This window comes from Athene noctua, chromosome 11, assembly GCF_965140245.1.
Source record: "Athene noctua chromosome 11, bAthNoc1.hap1.1, whole genome shotgun sequence".
Lineage (NCBI taxonomy): Eukaryota > Metazoa > Chordata > Aves > Strigiformes > Strigidae > Athene > Athene noctua.
Genome location: NC_134047.1, coordinates 24846059 through 24868659, shown reverse-complemented (window position 1 = coordinate 24868659; position 22601 = coordinate 24846059). Strand labels below are relative to the sequence as shown.

The following is a 22601-nucleotide window of genomic DNA, read 5'->3' as shown; positions in this document are numbered from 1 at the left end:
CAGTAATTATCCACAGAGACTTTGTGAATAGTTACTTTGTCCTTAGAGTCTTCATTTCACGCCATGTAAACCTCCTCCCTCTCTTTCTCCAGGCTCATTTAAAGTGTTTGCTCATGTGTGAGCTGCAGACACTTCCAGCTCTGACGCTGAACTTACAAGCTCAATCTAATAAATGTTACTAACTTAACCTTATCGCTGAAGAAATTAAAAGCAAGCATAGAGATGCCTGGCTTAATTAAAGATTTAATTCTGGCTCCTGGAGGTGTGTTGGCTCAGCCTGCATCACAGGCTGTGCCAGAGGGGAGGACAGAGGCTCGGCTCTGCAGCAAGCTGTGTGAGGATCCCAACGCACGGACAATTCTCTGTTTTGCTCTGGGAACTAAATAAAAGTTCCTACACAGACCTACAAAGACACTGGCACATGATTTTCATGAGCTTTCCGTGCAGGTACTCAAAGGCCTTTCTGAGCTCTTTCACCCCACTTCTCTGGTTTCAATCCTTGGCACCACAACTGACCCCCACCCCAACCCCTCTTTGGTTGCTCCGACCCCACATCCACTCCCGCAGGAACCTGCTCCTTCAGGTTCGGCCTCCTCTTCCCCGTGTGTGTGCTGCGACCCCATCCTCCCCCAGCACGCAGCATCCTTTGAAGGATGGCTTCAAACCTTCCCCTCCTCCAGGGCATCAGGGATTGTTTGGACACTGTAATGTACATTATTTTGAAAAGCTGAAGGACCAAACTTGCACCTTCAAACCCAGCGCTGTTATCGGGAAAGCAATCTGGTCCTTGATGTGCTGACCCACATGCAGACGCTGATGGAGCTTTTAAATATTAACGTACAGCCCTATCACCTCCGGCCACCCCGACAACCCTAAGCCCCTGTATCAGGTGTCACGAGGAGAACGGGCTGATACAGCAGAGAGGAATCTCCTGCTTTCCAGGAGACAAAGCGCTGCAGGGCACAAAGCTGTTGTCTACACGTGGATCTGCAGCGCCCTCCGCAGCAGCCTAACCAGGCTGGGTTTAGGCACTGCTCTTGGCCACAAATACTCAGCCAAGCTCCTGGGGAAGGCAAAGGCCGCCGAGGCCTCACAGCCCCACACCGAGCCCTGCCTGGCTGCTGCCTGAACCCTCCTCTGACAGTCCCACCCCAGGCAGCAGCCCCCGCCCCGGGCCTCTGGGCACAGCTGAGTTAGCCCCCTCAGTATGTGTCTGCTTCGGGCTTTTTTCCCTGGTATTAATAGTTCTGTAATGTCTCAGCTTGGACTGTGCCCACTGAAACCAGTTACACTCTGGTCTAGCTCCTGTCTTAGCAAAGGAAAGCATCAAGTCCTGCCATGTCCAGGCACAGAACAGGGTTTTTTTTCAATACAGATTCCTCTTATTTAAAAAGAAAAGCAAAAATCCGTAGACTCGGGTTTCCTTCGGAACTAGCTAAAGGCAACAGGGAGGCACATATCTGCTATGCTTTGTCTCCCTCTGAAGCATTTCAGAACAGTATATGACATAAAACAACGCCTGCCCCTGAGGAGACTCCAGGAGAAGGAGCCGGAGCGCAGCATCGTTGCCACAGCAACGGTTGGCAGGCAGAGGAGGGAGCTGCGGGACCTGCCGGGGCTCCAGCCCTACCTTCCCGAAGTGCTCGATGAGGATCTCCACCACGATGTTTTGGAACTTGATGTTCATCATCGCCGCCACGGTGTCCTCCTGCGCCCGCATGAGGGTGGGCCCAAATATCACCCCCATGTTCGAGGGTGACATCAGGTTCTCCCGGCTGTGCTCGCAGACGCTGCGGAGAGGAGGGAAAGGGACAGGGTTGGCTTTGGGTCGGGGTTTTTCAAGCAGGTCTTACTCTGAGCAATAAAAAAGGAGACAGTAAAATCAGTCACTCAATTTTCTTCATTTGTTTCAGGAGAATTTGCTTCCCAGCCCCATCAGAGATAAGACCTGTCTCTAGCCATGCCGTGTACGTTTGGCTAGGGCAACTGTTTGGGAGAGCAGCCCTAAGAGTGCTGACAGCGTTTTTATTTGATCCCTTCCCGCTCCCAGCTCCCCTTTTAACTCTGCAGTCAGAAGTCATCTGCGCAACACATACACAAAAGGAATCATTTAAACCAGAATATCCTATTTATCCAGAACTGACTTTTGGCTTTTAATTTTTCCTCTCTCTGACAGAGGAGGACTGAAGGCAGGGAGCACGCTTTAGAGGTTTTTGGTAAATCTCTACACAGGATCTTCCCTCTGAAAGAGCCGCTGTTTCCCAGAACAGAGCGTGCTCTGTCCAGCAGCCTCCGAGCTCCGGAGGAACGCGGAGCAGCACCGGCTGAGGTATGAACCACCGAGGTGGGCACTCCCTGCTTCCAGCAGTGAAGCATGAGAGAGGCTGACACTTACACGTAATGAATTCTGGGTTTGCCCTGTAGCTCTGGTGTTAGAGGCTCCTGCCAGCACGGAGGGGAGAGGGAACAGAATTTAAGCGTAAACACTTCAAGGAATAAACACGGTGACCACAAGCACAACGTTAGCCTCATTGGACCCTGCGCCACTCTCAGCTCTGCCACTTAGGCAGAAAGGATTTTAAAAACCACACAAATGTGTGGGTGAAAGGCTGGAGCTGGGGGGTGGGCAGGATCCCCCCGCCAGCCTTCCTCGCCCCACGTGGGTCCCAGCACTCGCCTTCGAGTGTCAGGGTGTGACAATCCTGCCCAAAGAGTCCAGATCTGGAAACGACTCCTCCAAAGGTCCAAAGCCAGCGCTGCCACACAGCTGCCTCTGCAAGCCCTGGTCTCTCCTGACTCGCACACAGGTGGCTTTGGAGCTTCGGCACGGCCCATCACCAGCCTCTCCCCGCTGCACCCCTGCTCCTCCCCAGGGTGGGTCGGGCAGAGCCCCCAGGCCGAGCCTTCGCCTGCGGTGGGACGAGGAGGGAAGGCAAATGTCTCCCCGGCGCAGGGCCGGTGCCGTTATCCCCAGGAAGAGGCTTTCCCAGCGGCCCTGGGGGGGCACGTGGGAGCTGCGCTGCCCGGGGCCACCCTGCGTCCAGTGCCAAGGGAGAGCAGAGAGGGCCGGGTTCAAGCCGCCGTGCTGCTCCACGGGCTCAGACACCGAGTCCACAGAGCTGGAGGTAAAACCAACACAGGCTTCACGTCCAGCCCATGGGCACCCGTCCTACAGCCGCTCCCCAGCCCCGACCGAACGGCCTTGTTAACCGGAGGGAGAGGGACAATGTATAGCTCTGCTGTCAGAGCTGTCTGACATTTCATTTTCATTTTATCATTATTTCCTGCTTGGTGCTTATCAGAAAGGGGTTGAAAGTGGCAATTAGAAGGAGAAGCATCACTTAATGCAGCAGGTAGCAAGGATAATCATACATTTGTGCAGTCCAAACGCAAATTCCTACGGCAACTGCAGTGGATATAATTTGTCAAACCCGCCACAAAAAAACAGCTTGTTCTGCTAATTCCATTCTTCCCCTTACTTTGGCTCCAGAGAAAAATGTCTGCTTACTTGACGAGGTGTTGTATGAGGAGCTCTAACATCTCTCTGTTCTTGTCAGGTAGTTTATAGACCAGCGCGTGAATGGCTCCCAGCCTGTAATCAAGGTTCTCAGATTCTGGAAAGAATTAACACAAAGTAAAGTTTGTGCCTACCACTTGCAAAGTAAATACGTAAGAGAAAGATAAAGCCAAAGAAAATCTGTGGGAGCTGTCCCTTCTCCAACGCAGGGCTGGCTGGCCAAACCCAGATTACACAGCAACAGTGTACTCGTTGTGGGAAACAAAGTGACATGGAAAGAGGCAAAAATGAAGCCTGAAAGGGAGCCTGGGGTCGCACTCGGCCCCTGAGCACGGCCAGGGAAGCGGGTTGGACACGGCCGGGCACCCCTCCACACCCTCGCCCCGCACCCCAGCACAGCCACGCACCCACGGCCTCTCGGCCGGGCACCTTATCAGCCCAGACAGCTGTAACTCTGAACTGGGCGGTAAAATGTCATGCAGGGAAAAAAAAATCGAGTCCCTGACCCCAAGGGGTCACCCTTAGAAGCATAAATAATCAAGAAACAATAAAATACTGGGTGTGAAAAGAATAGGGTGGGATCTCGGGAGCTGGGAAGCTGAACGGTGCAAGTTTCTGAGGGAGGGCAGGGAAGGGATTACAGTTTTGCACCTACCCAGCCATCATGGGTTTAACCAGTTCTGAAACTAATAAATCTCAGGCTTGAACACAATTGGTAGGTGGTGGAAAATTCTCCTTTCCAAGAAAAAGCAAGTGCTACCACCGTGGAGGCCCCGGGGCGTGGGGGACGCTTTAATCCGCAGGGTTCCGGGATGAGCCCCGCGTTTCCCCGTGCCAGCGCTCTCCCGCTGAGGGAGCGGACCAGCTCCCTGTATCCCTCCCGTCTCCATCTCCTTCGGGATGCAGCCCAATCAGAATTATTATGGCTTATTGGAAATGGCCAGCACAAGCGGGGAGTGGGGCATCGGCCGGGACAGCCCTGTCACTACCCCCATGTCACCTCTGTCAGCACTGCCTGGGGCTCAGTCCCAAGGGCTGAGTGGAAAAATGCCTTTCATGTACTGGTAGACACGTTGGATTCAACATTCCAGGACAAATTCCAGCGGCTAAAGGGAGCGCTTATCTATCTGTGTGGCAACAGCACATCCCATTTCCTCACAGGTTTTAAAATATATTAATACTATCAAGAAACGATTCTTCTGGGACACTTGTGCTGCTGTCAGGCTAACTGACAGCCCCTGGCTCTCAGGGCCGCCGGGAGCATGAGGCCGTGTCAGAGGGAAGAGCGCTGCAACAGCTGAGGGGAGGAGGGAAGAAACACCACCACGTCCTTGGACGATGAAGCACTCAGAAGCGAGGGCGGCACGGGGGGAGAGGCTGGATGCCCCGGGTGGGGCTGGCAGAGCTCTGCCAGGTGATTTGGGTGTCCAGTGGCTGGGGAGGGCAGGGCAAGGGGCATCGGCAGGGCAGCTGCGGGACTTACTGGCGGCCAGGACCAACTCTTTGTGGAGCTTGTAGGTCATGACGGGCTCAGAGAGGTTCCTGCAATAACCAGAAAGAAAACTGAGCTCAGACAGGGCCAGGCAACTCGCTGGCAACTGATCTCAAAGGACCGACGGGCAAACCTGCTTGTCCCCTAGCACCCCCAGGTCCTGAGGGCATCTCCCCCAGCCAGCGTTATCGAAACAGCCCTTCCCATGGGATCTGGGGTTTCTACTACAGGCGTATTTCTCAAAAAAATAAAAAATCCATTCCTCTTCCCAAAGCCTTCGCCACTTCTTTGCCCTTTCCCACAGGCAGATGTTCACAGCTGGCAGGTCACTTTTCGCCTGCACCAGCCCCGCTCTGTCACCCCCCCGCACAGGTGTGACCTGCGGCGCTACCTGAGGTAAAACTTCAGTGAGCTGGTGATGGTCTTGATGTCCCAGTCGCCGCTCTGGAGATCCACGTCCCCTGGACATTTTGGATCTGGAGGAAGAACAAAATGGCTTTGAAATAAGGCCCGTTCTGAGGCTGTTGGTAAGCAGCAGCTCTCAGGGAGGGGATGCTCTCAAGAGACGAAGCTACAGCAGCACATGAAGAAAGCTGCTGATTCTCACGGCTGGGAAAAGCAGAACAGTACCAGTATTCTGGGCAGGCTGGGGAGCAGTGCTCACTAGGGACAAAGGAAGAAGCAGAAGGTAACACTTGAGCAGTGATGAAAAGTTACTGAGGGCATGTTCTCCAGGGTTTGCTTTTTCCCAGCACAGCCAGGACTGGCAGAAATGACACATTTCAGCAGATCCAAGACAAGCTTTCTGATACCCGAAGCAATCTGAGTGCCCAGCTCCAAGCCCCCCTTCACAGCTACTTCCCTGAAAGCTGTTCTGGAAACTCCCCCCTTGCTGCACGGGGAGGAGGCAGCTCAGGACACTCTGCTCCTGCCTGCCCTCGCCGAACAACCACATCATTTCTGTGCCATGATGAGGTAAGGGACGTGGCTGGAGGGTGGGGGGCAGCTGGACTGCAGAAATAATTCGCATAATTTATTTTTAAAAAGAAATCGGACTGGAGACCAAAAAAAAAAAAACTACCTCCTTACTGAAGCTCAGGGTGAAACCCTTCTGCAGCAGTTACCTCTGTGTCGCTGGACTTTCCATCGTGAGGTGGCAAGTGGTCAAGAAGACCAATGGACATGAACAAGACAAAAAGCCACTCACTGGTGGGGTTCAGAGGAGAAAACCCCAGAGCTACTCCCAGGGCGGGTGAGAATTGAGCGGCAATAAAAACTTAAGGCTAAGGAATTAGTCATTAGGCAAGCGTAACGGGATAGCTGGCTGAGGTCGTGGCTCCACGGGAATCGGGTACAGCCACACGTCAGCAGCCGTTCTCATAACAACAATAGTAAACAATAGTAAAAAACAACAGTAAAAGCTCTGGAATACAACATTAACATCAGACGTCTGCGCAGGGAGGCGGTGTGAGCCCGAGGCACCGATGTCAGCACGCTTGGAGCCCCGGGGATGGCGGGCAGGGCTCAGCCTTTGGGCACGGGGCACGCTGGCCCCCGGGGCTCAGTCCCAGGGCTCGTGGCCAGCCAGGGGCTCGCTGGCCTCGGCCAGCTCCGGCCCAGAGCAACGCTGCTGGGGCCCATCAGCCCCCGCCACGGGGAGGCCAGTGCTTCCACGGAGAAAGGCTACCCTCCGATTTCTACGTTTGTAGGAAACACAAGACTTGGAGTCCAGGCAGGCAGACAGCAGAAATGCCCGCACTGACTGCAGCAGGAGGAGGCGAGGGCTCGGCTCGTCCCTCCTGGCCGGGCCTGTGGCAGGAACGTGTCCCCAGCACGTGGCTCCACAGCGCCGGAATATTTTCAGCACACAACGGGAGGCCTGTTCCCCCGGCTCCAGGGTCACTGCCTCCCTTTATCTCGCTGCTGCTCACTGAATTTAAAACGCGGGTTGCACCACCAATAAATAAACGCAGTTTGGAGGGAAAAGCTCCGGGGTGGGTTGCAGAACAAAGCCCAGAAAGGAAAGGGAAGGTGGGGCCACAGGCACCAAAAACTCCGCTGGACATTTCCCGCTGCGAAACCTGATCCTTGCTGTCCCTCTTAAACAACACAAAACCAGGACAATCTAGTTGCATGGAATAAATAATTCTTACCAAAAAAGGCATTCAGCAACTTCTGCACCTGAATATTGCTGCCCACAGTCCGGTAGACGCCCTCCGTGGCAATCCCTGGGCAGGAGAAAGCCAAGGAGTCAGTCAGGGAGCGCCCGGCCGGGGGAAGCCCCAAGGCCCCATCGAGTGAAACTCCTCTCCCAGGTCCCGGGGACGCCTCTGCCCCGGAACCCCCGGCCTCGGTGCCCCCAGCACAGAGTTTTCTCAGAGCCAAAGACGAGAAACCGTGAGCGTGAAGGTGGAAATTCCACCCTCAGCGAATGTGGCGCCAGGCCGCTCCGGGCGGCGCGGGAGCCCCGCTCCTCCGAGCGCCTTCTCCCCGCAAAGGCAAAGTCTGGCTGCGGGACGGCGGCGCTCGGCTGCGGGCGGCACCTCACCTTTCGTCTCCACCGCGTTGATGCACTTCCGCACAAACTTGAAGCCGACCTCGTTGAGCTCCACTGTCAGACAAGGGGAGGGTGTTACTGCCTGCGGCACTGCTTTGGGGACCAGTTTTCCCACAGAAAACTGCCGGGCAAGGCCCAGCCCCGGCCCCTGCCCGGCACACCGGGGAGCCGCGCCCCGCCGGGTTCACACGCGCACCCGCGTCCCCCCACGGAAACACCGGCATTCTTTACATCCGACAGGCCATCCCTAGTTCCAGGCGTTCCCCGTTTTTCCTTGAATCCGTTCTGAGTTACAGCACAGCTCCCTATCCCCGTCTGTCTTTAATCATAAAAGCATAAATCAGAGTCCCGCCACATGTGAATTGGTGTCTGATAAGGAGCTGATTAATCATTTCCAGAGCACTGCAAAATCCGCAGTTAAAGCTCTTGCACATCATGGGATCGTGTAATTTCTGCTTATCTACTTGACTAGATTAAAAAGCAAAAAAAAAAAATACAGCTTGATACGCTGAGTAATGCAGTACACAGGTCTCTGTTCAGGCAATTAACGACAGGCTATCTCCGTGCCTGTCCTGCAGGCACCATGAAGCAGGTAGAAAGCCAGGGGTTTTTCTATACGCATATTCAACGTCTGTAATCACACTGCTACTTCTGCTATTTTTAGTAGGATATACAAAAGGATTGTCCGAGTTATAATGGGAAATGTCTTTCTGTTTGGTACAAACTTTTGCACTGAATTTCTCCTAAATGGCCATGCTGATGATTGGAATTTTTACAGTTTGGGTTAATTGTCAGGAGTGGGGGGGATTTGGGTTTTTATTTATCTTTTTAGCACAAAACATTTTACTGGGAAAAGCAGCCACTGGACAGATCTGGACCAAATCCAGTGACAGCACAGGCCATGTTGGCAGATCCTATGAAATCTCTGTGTTTTCAGCAAGTTGTTTATAACAATTCCCTCTTTGAGCAACAGCAATGAAAAGCTCAGACCTATCTCAGCTCTCGCGTAGGAACGAGTAAAGATGCCGCTAGGCACAGACCTGCTGGGCACTGAGGGCTATGCTACGACTTGGAGTCTCTCTAGCTCTAATCTATTAAAAATAGAGTGTGTTTACTTTTGTGAAACCCTGAGTCACATTCCTTCCAGGCGTGTAATGCAAACACAGTCAAACAACAGGTTTCATGCTTGCGCCTCTCACCTAGCTACCTCTACACTCATTAAAGTCAGCTCATTAAAGTGCTGAGGAAAGTAAGATATCAAATGCAGGTTTTCCCCCAGCTACGGGAGCCCCAGTTTTCCACAGCAGCACGCTCAGCATGTCCCTGTCCCACAGACAAGGGAGCTCCAGGGAACCATGTGCCACCTCTCTTTTTCCTATTATAATCTTTGCTAAGGGAAATGTCCTCAGAATCGCTCCGTGATCTTATTTCCCCTCCGTGATTTTGGGTTTTAGAGGTGCAAATTGAACTCCGCATCCCGCTAGTTCTGGCTAAATAAAAACTGCACGTTGCAGTCGAGAACTTTCTCCATTTGCAATTCCTTCTTATTCGGCCTCGCTATCGGAGCCTGTGATGAGAGGGGAAGAAGTGATGCTGCGGCCACCGGGGGAAGATGCAGGCGGTGCAGCAGAGACCCGGGAGGAGGCTGCGTGCAAGGGAACGCTCTGCCCGACCCCCGGGCAGCCTCCGCAGCCCGCAGGAACAGCAACAGAAAGGACTCACTTTCTTCCTGTTTCGTGATGGGACTGTGGTAGATCTGAAAAAGAAGAGTGAATGGGAGAGGGAGAAACAAAAACATTATGCAACATGATTTGATATTTATTTTCAAAAGAAAATGCAGCACCCCATAAATCACCCAAAGACAATTGCCCAAAGAAATGTCATTTTATAATTAAGCAAGGCACCATTATTTACACAATAAATGCTGACTTCCTACACTTCACTGGAGCACCTGTTTTTAGGAAAGAGGTCTTCCCAAAACTGAATGGGAAACTTTGTCCTTTCAGCACCCTGTAAAAATGGCAGCTGGGTGGTTCAGCACAGGGGGGTGCAGTTTTGTTGTTTGTTTGCTTTTAAAAATTCAAGTGTCAGGACACCCCTTCATCCCACACAAAACCACATTTTTGGGTTTTTTGCTGATAGTAAGCAGCGGGTGCTGTTCTTGATGGAAAATCAAGAATCCTTTGTACATAAGCCCAGGGGCCAGACTTCCCAAATGCTGCTCAGGGAGGGGACAGGCAAAAAACCACCTCTGGCAGGTCGGAGAGCGGAGTGTGAGCAACAGAGACATGGAGCTCTCCCGACCCAGCCAAGCCACAGTCCTTAGGCAGCCCGGCACAGCTCGGGAATGTGCCAGAACTCTCGGCGGGACACCCAAGACCCCCACTGCAAGCTGTGCCACGAGCGGAACCGCCCGGAGCCCCGTTTCAGACGTGCCGGGGCTAAGCCCGAGCCTGCCAGGCCGTGTCCACGTCCCTGCTCCTCCCCAGGACCCGCCGGCAGAGGACACTGCTCGGCAGCGTATCCGCGCCTGGGCAGCAGCTGCGGGAACACTCACGGGCTCCTTCCCGTCCATGGCCTCCATCCACAGCCTGCGGTTGGCCTCCGAGAGCGCCTGCAGCGTGATGGTCCCAGACCTGCACAGAGTTCGCCCAGGGACAGGGAGGAAAACAAAGCAAAAGTCGGTTTTAATAAACACAAGGAGCGATTTCATCCAGGTTTACAGGGTTTGGAGGCCATTTCACACTAAGCATCTCACCTTTCATTAGTTTCAATGTCAAAACAAAACCTTTTATCTATAGAGTCTGTCTTTCTCCTTACGCAGGATTTCAGTGTCAGGTCCAAGGTGCCCTGGGAGAGAAAACGAAAGCCAAGGCTAGAGCAAAGAACCACAGATTTGGGGTTCCTCAGCCACCAGCACGGACTGCCCGCTGAGCACCAGGCTCCCACGGGTGCACTGCCGCGCCGACGGCACCAGCAGCATGGACGGGCCTTCCCGGCACCAGCAAAGACAGATCAAAGGCTCCGTGAGCCACAAAACATCCTGGACTTCACAGCACTGCCCCACGAACGGGCACCCAACGTCTCAGCAAGAAGCACAATGTCCCTGCTGAGCAGGGGGACTACAAACAGACCCCAGGCGGCAGCCGCTCGCTCCCTGAGGCCAGGGCTGTGCTCGCCCGGTGTCTGACACTGCTGGTTCCTCCTCTATCAGCTATCCACAGCCTTCACAGGCCCAGCAGCTTCACACAAAACACGTTGTGGAAAAAGCTGCAACTGCAGCCCTCTCCTCCTCTCCTAACCCTGGCCCCGCTCACACGACACACCGGTTCTGAGAACAGAAATCAGAATCACAAACCAGTGACCGTGCGAACACACGAAGGCAGAGAAACGCTGCTCTTGGAAGTGCTCGTCAGTAACTCCAGGAATTCAAGTACTCGCAGCCACTGCCAGAGGCCTACGTGCAAACCGGCTGCAGCTTCACTGCCCATTTGCAGGGATAAATATAAAATTAGCTCATCTAGAAAGACAGAAATTGCACACTAGGCCAAACCTGCAGGTCAGCACCGCTCCAGCACCGCTCGTGTTGCATGAACCTGCGCCTCTGCTGCCAAACCCTGCAGGGCTTTGGGTCACTCGGGGGAGAGGGAGGAGAAGCTTCTCCTCAGAGGTGACGATGAGGTGGGACACGAAGCCCAGCCCTCTGCTCCGTGGCCAGGAGCCCCGCCACAGCCGCAGGACCCGGCCCACTGCCGGCACCTCCAGGGCACGGTGCTGCCAGGCTGCTGCTTCTGAGGGCAGGGCCGGCCTCTCCGGCCACGGACAGGGCACGTGGACCTCTGTTTGCTTATGGAGAGAGATGACATGGCCGGACCGAAGGTGAGAGCTGATCACAGAGTCCCAGAACCATCTGGGTTGGAAAAGCCCTTGCAGCTCCTCCAGCCCAACCAGGACCCTCCCCCTGACCGTTCCCAACTCCCCCAGATCCCTCAGCGCTGGCTCAGCCCGACTCTTCAACCCCTCCAGGGATCCCGGGGACTCCCCCCTGCCCTGGGCAGCCCATTCCAACGCCCAACAGCCCCTTCTGCACAGAAATCCTTCCTCAGAGCCAGCCTGACCCTGCCCTGGGCAGCTTGAGGCCATTCCCTCGGGGCCTGGCGCTGGGGCCTTGGCTCCAGAGACTCACCCCCCCTCTCTGCCCCCTCCTGGCAGGGAGTTGCAGAGGGCCAGGAGGTCTCCCCTCAGCCTCCTCTTCTCCAGACTGAACCCCCCCAGTTCCCCCAGCCGCTCCCCAGCAGACCTGTGCTCCAGACCCTGCCCCAGCTCCGTTGCCCTTCTCTGGCCACGCTCGAGTCATTCAATGGCCTTTTAGGGGTGAGGGGCCCAAAACTGAACCCAGGAATCGAGGGGTGGCCTCCCCAGTGCCGAGCCCAGGGCTCAGATCCCTTCCCTGTCCCTGCTGGCCACGCCAGTGCTGACACAAGCCAGGATGCCACTGGCCCAGGATACCACGGCTGGGTTGATGTCTGCAGACCTTGCTCCAAGAAACCAACTCACTTGCTTAGCTCCCGGTTTCTGGTCCATGGGCGTCATCCGTAAGGTTTTTGCCTCTTTTTCATACTGGCAGTAGTATTTCACCCAGGAGATGCCCAGCGCCCCTGCAGAAACACACGGGAAGCTGGAGTCAGGGATGGTGCCGCAGTTGGGCGCAGCTGGCGAGGCCCAGCTGGCTCTGCCCCTGGGCACCCAGACCACCGGCCCTGCGGGGATACCTCCCCCTCCGCGCCAGCGTCTCCGTGGGCAAGAGCCAGGAGGAGGAGGAGGAGGAGGAGGAGAGGAGCGTGGGGTAGCAGCCGCCTCCAGCACCCTCCCAAACAGCGGCTGGTGAAAGGGCATTTGTGGGACTCTGGGCTCAAGCCAGGCTGGTTTGGCCAAGCCCAGCCAAGAGCTACACTGGCAGGATCCTACGTGTCTGGAATGCCTCTTTCACACACAGACTGCTATTTCTTCCTGTTGATGAAAACTTGGCAGTAAAGACAACAGCATCTTTAAAGCACTCTAAAGTTCCTATTTATATCACACTAGATTGATTGTCACTTTTCTTTGTTGTCTTACCTGAACCCCTTTATATGAAATACTTCAACTGGCATTTTTTTGGTAATTTTATTTAAGTTGCAGTGTCAGGAGGAACAACTCTCCTTGCACTCGCTTTACAGGGGAAACACGGAGGCAGCAAACAGCCATTGGCATGCAGGAACATGCAACATTTGCTTGTGATCTAAAACTACTATCTGTTTTCTTCTAAAGGCAGGATAAATATCCATATAAATACAAATATAAATACATTTCTATCTATCATCCAAAACTGAACTGCTCAAGAGTAAGCTGTCTGTAGACTCAGAGGCTCTGCACAGAGGCTTTTGTCTCCTGAGGGTTCATGCTTGCGTGGCCATGGAAAGCTACAGTATTTGTGAAAGACTGACTTTGGTTTGGTTGGATTCTGCGCAGAACCACAGCAGGTTTCGGTCTCAGCAGTTTAACTCCCAGCGCTGGTTACCGCCCAAGCTGTGCTCAGGTGCCCTCGGAGAGGCTGTGCGAGGGGAGCCGGGCAGGACACAGCCACGGTGTGATCTGCCAGAGCTCTGCTCTCTCCAGCGCCTCAACTGAGGAATAAATCTCCTCTAATTTGAGCATAGGGCAATTAGCCCCTTGCTTACATGGCTCATGTAAACTGGAGGGAGTGCTGTGCCACCCCTGAGAAAGCTGGCAGCTGAGGCTGCTGGTGATTCCTGGGGCAGTGCAGCACGGGGCTGGGCTCAGCCCAGGCAGCGGCCCCGGGCAGGGCAGCACAGGCCCACGTGTTCTCTACTGCGTTCAGGCACAAATAAAAGCCATTACATTTCTCCTGAGTGTACAGATAGCCCTCAATGGTCGGCTGCCCAGGGAGCTTGCAGGTTAGAGGGGCTTCCTTCATCCTCTTCTTCAGGTCTTCCAGCTCCTCCCGCGTGCTGGAGAAATGATTCCTCGTCTGTTAAGAGAAAAGGAAAAAGAAGCACATGTGAATGTGAGCGAAGAGCAAGCTTCAGGTATTCTTGGTCAAATTTTAGGTGCTCCAGCAGGAAATGGATCAGTCCCAATGCACGGAAGGCAGAAAACACTCTACAAATTCACAGAACTCCAGCTGCAGGAACAACTGGACTCTCAGAGATGACTGAAGAGACAAGGTTTAACACACCGTGTGGGTGCTGAGGAGCCAGGCCTGGGAGGACACCCATTCTTTTGGTAAAAGAGATGTAGCCCATTTTAAGGCTAGGTGGAGCAGAAGGAAGCACCTGAACTCCCCTTTGCACCATTGTTTAGGTAACAGGCGTGTTCTACAAAACTAAGGCGTTGATCCCTCAGATCGTGCTACACTGCTTGGCATGAAATCATTTGTAAAGAGCCATGTCAACACGGGGTACAAAACCAAGGCATTTTTACAGAACACCACTCAGACCAATTAACAAGCCAGCAGCAATCCCAGCTTGGCACCGACCTGTGGCTGCTGCTCCACGGGGATGAGGGGCAGCCATGGAGGGGAGGGTAAAAGAAACAGGATGCAGGGATTTTACCCCACGAGCGCACTTTGCCAGCGGAGGAGCATGATGCCATTAAGATCGAGATTGGAGGCCTTTTCAGAAGACGTGCACAATTTCAGAATCATGAAACTGGAAGAAATTCTCTGGCTTGTTTATGCGCAAGGTTAAAGGATACAACTGCAGCAGCCCCTTCTAGACAAACCCTGTAATAGCACCTGCTGACTCTCTTGTGCAGGAGGAGAAAATACAAGTGAACCGAGACGGAAATAACGTTATCTGCACCTCCCACAATGCAAACATGGACAGCCTATTTTGCATGGAAAAATCATTGCCACCAGAGGCGTTTAAATACAAATGAGAATGGAAGTCACATGCAAAAAATACTTCAGCTGGGCAGGGACTCACATTCTGCAGGCTGAGCTGAAGCTGCTGTTTGTAAGGGAGGAAATCCTGCGTGAGCTCGACTGTCAGGTTGTTGTAAGTAAAGAGGCTGTGGAGAAAAGCCAACACCTGCAAAGGAGGAAAAGGACACAGATTAAACTTCTGTATTTTTAATCAGAGGAAAGATAGACAGGAAGCGGGGTTTCAGAAATTACATACACAATTTATTTCTTTTTTCTTTCTTATGGTTTTGGAGTGATGCAAGTCTTTGCATGACTTATCCACCACAATGTCCCCAAAGCCCAGGTCTACCACCCACACATCTGTCTCAATAAAACACACCCGAAATGAAGGACCCTGCTGGGAGAACACGAGCAGATCTGCAGCCTGCTTGTCCACGAGACCAGCACGATCCCACGCTCGCCTGCATCCGACGCCAGGGCAGAGCCGCCCGGCCAGGGCAGGGTCCCTGTAGGCAGCCCCAGCTGGGAGCAGATAACAGCCTGTGCCAGATAACAGCTCCCTCCCTCTGAAGACAGCTAATGCTTACCAAACACAAGGTGACCAAGGTAATTCATAGCCAGACCTCCAGCTACCGACACCGTCCAGCCTGTTCCTCAGGGTTGACTTACAGACATGAGAAACAAGTCTTTGGCCTCACAGTGCTCCAGCAAACACCACCGAGGCTGTTAAACTGCAGCAATCCATGCGTGCAAGGTTAAGTCCTGCTCCATCACAGGACTCCCCAGGGCTGGATCCAACCTGGCAACTCATCCCTTCCTGCGACTGCCAGCAGATCAGCATATCTGAGCATCAAACAAGGCCTGAAAGAAAAGGAAGCTCTTACCGGTTCAACAATACTGAATTTCTTGCTCTCCTGTACTTCTTGGATCTGGTACACATACTCGAGGGAGGACTCAAAGAAATTGTGTCTCTCTTTGTCAACCTGAAGGTCAGCCTGGAAGAAAGAGGGAGAGGTGAAAAAAGAAAATACATCACATCTAGCTTGACAATATTTGACTAGCGTTCCTCTGTCAGCCCACAAACAGCTCTGTCCTCCCTGCAGACCGCGCCGCCCGAAGGGGCCCTGTCTGGGTTCTGAACACCTTGTGCAGAGCCAGAGAACACAACATCGGCCGTTCTTCTCCGCTCTGCCCTTTCCTGCCTCCCTTTCATTTATGGATCCAAACCTCACCCCCTCTGCAAGGACAAGCCCTTGCCAAGGCGCGTTTTGTTATTTTAGCAGGAGCTCCTTCCCCACCCGCAGCCCTGCACCGGTGGGGACGCAGCCGCTGCCACGAGCCTCTCGCCTGACTCCAGCTGCGCCCCGAAACCAGCAATGCAGAGCTGCAGCCCCGGGCGGGACAAGGCGGAGTGCTGTGTTACCACAGCTTACACAGATTCTGCCTTGCAAAGATGCTTGTAGGGTGATCTGACAACCGGTTTGACAGATTTGATTTGATTCAGGTACTCTGGGTGGGCTGGAGCAGCCGGGGCTTCCCCTTCTCACTGCAATGTGTTTGGCAGCAGCATGAGCTGGGAGGGTCCCCCCCTCCTCTGCCCGCCGCCCCTGCAAACTCCAGGAGCTAGGCAGGAAGCTCGGCTGGCAAAAATACTCATAACCAGTCATTTTTCAGCCAGGTCAGTTCGCCAAGCCAGGTGAAAGGGTGGCCAAGGCCCCGCTGTGCCAGTAAAACTGGTCACTGCCCTGTACTGTGAGGGTGAGAAGGAGAGGTGACAATGCACGCAGCCACCACGACCGTTTAGCACACTAAGGAGAACTAAAATCTCCATTTCCCTGGTCTCATCCAGAGAACCTAGGCTTTGGGTAGATTTAAGTGCTTATCAGTTTCAACTGGTCACTGAAAGGGATGATTTCAGTGCAGCTGGTGGTGCTGCTTCTGGACCCAGCTCTGAAGAAAATCCCCCACACACCTCCTGTAATTGGGATTCCTTCTTTTTGGAAGACAAGTGCAAATGGCGATCCAGCATAGAATAAAACTTCTCACCATCCTTCTCAAACTTTTTCTTCCTTTCCTGTAGATGCAAGAGTTGAAGCAGAACCGGTTATTGGCATTTTCCAGATAAGAACATGCAACAACACCAAGACCTCTCCTGCAATTCAGTGTTCCCATGGAAATATTCTGGCTGACCCGCGAGAGCAGGAGGACACTTTCCCTGCTTTCACAGCCTGTTGCCTACACCAGATTTAGTTATGCCTCAAGACCAACCCTGGCAATGCCCGTGGCACTTGAAATATTCTGTTGTGTTAACAGTGTGGCAAGAGCCCCAGCGACGAGGTACTGCTCCCCCTCTCAATCTCTTCAGGGCCAGGTAGACCTGAGACGTGTTAATACATCAAAAACCTGTTCACCACTCGCTAACGTGCTGCTCACACAGTTCAGAAACAACTGGGCAAACATTTTAACATCAAAGACGTGTCTGAGATAAGGAAAGATTTTCAGGAGTCTGGCAATTTTCTGTTCTGAAGTTTTTATCACATGCTTTTGAAAAGCATCAGAATGAAAGCAGAAAACTGGAAGGGCAACACGTGGGAGGGAAGTCATCATCTCTATTAGCCGTGGAGGAAAGAGACCACAAACCCTGCAGCCAGAACGTACCCGAGTTTTGCCCAGGGGAGCTGTTTTACAACACCCCCCGCCCCACGCAGGCGGGCGGTCTGGTTCCCACTGACCTACTGTGCCTCTCCAACGTGCCCACCACAGGCCTGCAAACGCCACGTGCCGGCTGGTTTGTGGAGGAAAAAAGACTTTGTGAAGGAACTACTATAACAGAGGGGTTTGCACTGGCAAACCTGAAAGGGTAAATGTCTGGAACGAGAGCAAAAAGAGACACTTAAGACACTTAAGAAAGAAAGCCAGAGAGAAGGCAGGGAGGAGCGGAGCTGAGAACCAGGCTGCTCGCTCACACTGACTGCGGTGGCCATCAGGAGACAACCGTGACGAGAAGCCAGGTTGAGAAACACCCACATCCGATGGCAACCGAGCCATCAGTGACTGCTGAGAGGCAGCTAAATTGCTAAAGTAAGGGAATTCCAGGCTGGCAGCAGCCTCAATGCCAGGCCCACGCAGCGATGACCAGCGTACACATACTACAGGGTACGCATGGGAGGCCCAAACCCTCCGCCTCGCTTCTGACAGCTCACGAAAGTGGAAAGCAGCGTTCGGAAATCCCAGCCTCCTGAGGAATTAAAGGTATCGTTCAACAGTTATCTCCTAAAAGCCCTGAAATCCCATTCTCTTGCCCCCATTCAGAAGTTCGTGAATAGGCAAACACACACCACGGAACAGAGCAGACGGACTCTGCCAGACATGGGGATGTGAGTTATTCTCCTCACGAATTCAGCAGCGACCGCAAAGTTTGAAGCTGCGTTTCCTACATACAGCCCTTTCTCTGTCTTTCGTCAGTTCTCCTGCCACTGAGTTTTGCCCCCCCCATTCCACCCGCATGGACTATTCAGTCTGTCTAACGGGGTGTCCTCCACAGCAGGATGCCTGGGGGCTCCCCATGCCCGTCCTCTGGCTCAGCACAGTCCCCCCCTGCCCACACACCTGCTTTCCTCTCGGCCCCTTCTGCTGCCTTCCTACAAAAAGGATTTCTCTGCCCCCAAGAGCGCCCTGTTTCTCTAATCCTGGCACGCTGCTACTGTGAAAGCACAATTACTATGGAAAAACACCGACCTGACTATCCCTGCTCGCAGTGAACTGTCTGGAGAAGGGCAGGCTTAGACCAGCAAACCTTTTTACAGCCGTAATTACACCTCCAGAGACCCTGTAATTACCAGAGCCCCGAAGGGAAGTGCATCTTCTGGTCTCATCCTCTGCAACGTCAGGGATACTGCAACTCTGCGTTAGCAAATTCATGCCACGGAATAAAAAGAGATCCCTATCAGATCCAGAGGAGAGAGTCCTCCAAGGGTGAAACCTAATTTAAGCAGCACTGCAGCTGCGGAGCCGCGGCCAGGAAGGACTGTCAAAACAAAACACCACCCTCGTGACTAACGCCCTGAGAAGTAAACCCGAACCCAGAGAGGCAAAAGCGTTTGCGAAGCAGCAGTGACCGTGGCCGTAAGGTCACACTTCCAGCTCGCCTGTCTGCACCATGAGTTGCCTCGTCTAACGCAGCTGGGAGCCGAGGCTCGTTTCCACCTCCAATACGAGGAGAAACCGAGCCCACTGTGGGTGGCCACGGTGCCTGTGCAGATGGCCGCAGGACCACGGCTGCAGGGCTGGCCACGCGCCGGGACCCAGGCAGAGCTCTGCCCCAGCTCACCCAGGCAGTGCCCCGCGGCAGAGGGTCATCTCTGTGGCAGAGAGGTGGGTGGGAAGAAACGAAAAGCAGTGGAAGAACTTCTCCTGCAGCAGGAGCCCAGGGGCCAGCGAGCAGCTCCTTCGGGGAGTGCCCCCCTCCGGCAGCGCCCGCGGGGGGGTGCGGAGCCCCGGGCTCTCCCCGGGACTGAGGGATGGGGAAGGTTCCTGCCGTGTGGAGAGCAGTGCAGCACAACGGCACTTCTGGCCACTAAAAGGGGGCTTGCCAATCACTCCCCACTCGGGCTAATGAACATAGAACTGAAAAGCAGAAGGACGAACTACAAATCCCTCCTGATTGTCAAGCCAAGGCTTCTAACAGCTTGCTGGCTGCTGAACAGAGCAAGCCAAGATGAAAACAACACAAAAAAAACACCCAGACTGAAGCACAATCTGGAAACATGAGCACAAATTAATTCCTCATGAATATTCAGCAAAGGACAGCATTACCTTCCCACTGAGATTGGCCAAGTCCAAGAAGCCACCCAACTTTCAGTTATTTGCTGGGCAGGAGGAAGCGAGGCGGTTCCACCTGGCTGTGGGGAGGGCGGGTGCTCTGCCACAGCTTCGCGCGGGGTGCAGCAGACGCTGCCCGAGCCCTCGGGGATGCGCAGGTGGATCCGGCACCCGCGGCGAGCTCTGCGGAGCCCACAGCAGGAGCAGCCGAGGACTGGGGCGGAAAGGGGCGAACGGATGTGCCAAAACTCCCCCTTAACCGTTACCTGCTCATTAGGAGCCTCTGAAGTGCCGGTGGGAGAAGAGGCAGAGCGAGCTGCAGGCGTGGCGCCCGGCTGCTTCTCTTCTTCAAGAACAGCAAAACCGGAGAGAATCGGGAGCCTCCACCTCGGAAGGCGCCACCGGGGGCTGGGCGGAGGGTCAGCCCCCAGCGGGCCGGGCAGGGTGGGACACGGGCGCTCTGGCACTGCCCCTGCCCGCACAGCTCAGCCCGCTGCTCCTCTGAGCAAAGCCGCGGCGGGGCTCCGAGCCGAGCCCGGGAAACACCACAACTTGAAAGCCTGTAACTACCAAACGAATCTGCTTCTGCTGCCTTTCCCACCCCGGGGTGCCCCGTTTTGATGACGGCAACAATAACTGCGGCGGTGGGAGCGGAGGCACCGCGCTCACGGAGGGCCAGGAACGAGCACAGAGGCGACGTGCTCCCAGCCCTCGAGAAAGGGGCTGAACAAACCAAACCCCAAATCAGGCTGGGGGAGTCGCAAGCGGCTGCTGGAGAGGAGCTGGAGGCACGAGACGCGGCTGGTTCTGCTGCGGCTTGCAGCCTCCTCTGGCAAACGGTGTGAGGAGAAATGGGAAAAGGAGAAATATATTCATATGGAAAAAAATACTTCATGCCTGAGTTTAATTTTTATGATGCGTCAGCAGTTAATAGAAGAAAAGATAATTTCCATGAAGTAAAATGCTGTTGAGGGGTGTAGAAAGAGCATTTCTGTAAAACCTCACTCAATTTAACTTATTTTCTCCCCTTACCCAGAAAGCTCTCTCAAATGCTCCTCACATCTTACTCCCACAGAGATGAAAGCAAGCAGCAGTTACCGCCCTCCCTTTCTTTTAAAATTATTATTGATGAAATATTAATAACAGAATTAACTAAGTGCTTTCAGGAATACATGTGCTCTGCTATGTAAGAACTTTTTGAAAAACACAGCGTTTATTCAGCATCCCAGAGCATAGTAAACACTCCTCCCGCAGCTTACAATGAGTCCAAACAAGCTTTTCCTCTCTGACTTTTTTGTTTCTTTTTTTTTTTTTAAAAAAGAAGTGGAATCAGAATGAAACTTTTTCTATTCAGATCCTCCTAAACTTAATGACTGCTGCAAGGATTTTAACGAAACCCCCGAGCAGAGCTCGCAGCATTTTCGACTACGCTGGGCCCTTTACACACGCACCAGATCGGAGCTGCACCCCCCGCCCTCACCCCTGACCTGCCCTTTCAGCTTTAGGGCAGAGTAAGGTACCAGGGCTGAAAAACTGAGGGTCAGCTCAGGGGATCCTGGATCCTCCGCTTTTATTCTTGATGTCTACACATACAAACATTCACCGATGGGTCCTGGGAAGAGCAACAACCCCAGGGGCTGCGGCGAGCAGGGGAAGGGGGCTGGAGGGGGCGGCTGTGAGTGACGCCCCGGGGGCTCCCCTGCGCGGGAGCAACCACCCGACCGAGGAGACCCCGCTGAGCCCCGGGAGAAGGGGTTAGTGCAGGCTCAGATGTCTCGGCCGGCCCGGCTGGCTGCCCTCCAGCCAGAGCCACCACAAAGCCCCGATTCAAAGGCTCTTCCTATCTGGCTTCAGCATCTCTCGCAGAGAACAGAAAACAGCTCACAGAAGGCGACTCTGCCAACACATGGGAAACGAAGCAGAGGGCACAAATTCTCTGTGTCATGTCTCGGGTCTGCTCCACAGCCTGGCCCCAGCCTCTCTCTCCCTGGTGTAAATCAGGAAGGGCCCAGTCGGGCAATGCCAGTCAGCGGAGGCAGGGCCGAAGCGGAGAGGGAGCCCTCGCTGACAGAGCCCCATTGTGAGGAGCCTCATTTGTATTTCACGCCTCTGCTGAGGGAGGCAGCGACACCAGGAGCCCCGCCAAGCCCGGGAAGCTTCATGCCCGAGGCGAGGCCCTGAGAACGCAGCCCGGCGGGACCCGGGCTCCTGTCAGCAGAGCCTCGGAGGTGAGTCAGGGCTCTGGGGAGGGCTGGGGCTCACCCCGAAACCGCAGGGCGTCCTGGGAGGAAGCGTCACGTCCCCGCACATCCCCGGGGCACGGGCGCTCCCGCAAAGGCGCTGGGGCGTGAGCTCCTGCGTGGGAGCAGAGCCCTCTGCCCCCGACACCTCTGCAGCTCCTGTTTGTAAGAAACAAAACCCGAAGCCCTACCACAAAGACCTCCGAGCCACCTGAAACGAATCCTTTTACCCCTTTTAACTGCTCCTGAGCAGCGTCCTGCCGCAGTCGCCGCCCCACGCCCCCACCCGCAGCACCCGCGCCGGCAGCAGGAGGGTTGGAAGCTGCCGGGTGAATCCGTGCCAGCGCCCGGAGCTCCCCCCCGCCGGGGCTACGGCACCGGGCACACCGAGACACGACGGTGCTGGGACAGCAGCAGCCAGCTCCGGAGGGGACCCGCGGGCGGGAGGCGGCACAGCTCTGGGAGCTGAGAGCGCTCCCGGCTGCGGGCAAAGTAATCCTTGCACGCCTTAAGGGTCACCCGAGGAGAAAGCAGCCTGAAGGACACTTTAATACTGTCATCTTCACATTTGCAGGCCGTTGCCCTCTTGATTTTAAGTGTTCCATAAACACAGAGGGAAAAAGAAGCTTGACCTTGCCCCCGTGACTCTTCCTTACTCATGGGCTGGCCCCATGGTCGGTGCAGACAGATCCCCGGGGAGGGGGTTTTCTCTCGGGCCGGCACCTCCCCATGCTGGCAGCCCAGCGGCCCGTGGCCCAGCCCGGAGCCTCCCCTGCGCCGGGCGGCAGAGCGCGGGCAGCCGGCATCGCCACGCACCGCCGTACGGCCCATTCTGAAGGGCAGGATGGTGATCAAGTATCGCTTCTCAAATCCTGTATTTATTAAACGTCAAAGGCTCCAGATGGGCTGGGCCGAATCCAAGCCCCAAGTGTTCTCCAAAACATCTCCATTGCTGAGCTGGGGCAGCGCCAGCCCCATTTCAAGCTGCTGCCGAGTAAAGTGGAACCTAGATTTCTTGATAGCAGACAAGGGAAAAATAACCTTTTCTGCTC

At 54.5% G+C, this 22601-nt stretch overlaps 1 protein-coding gene across 2 annotated transcripts in view; it reads right to left on the bottom strand.

The window, feature by feature from the left end:
• Positions 1-22601, bottom strand: part of OPHN1 (oligophrenin 1) — a 57699-nt gene that overhangs the window by 10019 nt on the left and 25079 nt on the right. For both annotated transcript variants that reach the window (XM_074915565.1, XM_074915566.1), the window contains exons 5-18: positions 16461-16562; positions 15373-15483; positions 14550-14654; positions 13465-13594; positions 12124-12224; positions 10325-10416; positions 10124-10202; positions 9289-9322; positions 7558-7620; positions 7163-7237; positions 5401-5485; positions 5001-5059; positions 3509-3614; positions 1631-1790 (exon numbers count right to left, since the gene is read on the bottom strand). In XM_074915565.1, the coding sequence (XP_074771666.1) occupies positions 1631-1790; positions 3509-3614; positions 5001-5059; positions 5401-5485; positions 7163-7237; positions 7558-7620; positions 9289-9322; positions 10124-10202; positions 10325-10416; positions 12124-12224; positions 13465-13594; positions 14550-14654; positions 15373-15483; positions 16461-16562 (1302 nt within the window). The remainder of the gene's footprint in view (positions 1-1630; positions 1791-3508; positions 3615-5000; positions 5060-5400; positions 5486-7162; positions 7238-7557; positions 7621-9288; positions 9323-10123; positions 10203-10324; positions 10417-12123; positions 12225-13464; positions 13595-14549; positions 14655-15372; positions 15484-16460; positions 16563-22601) is intronic.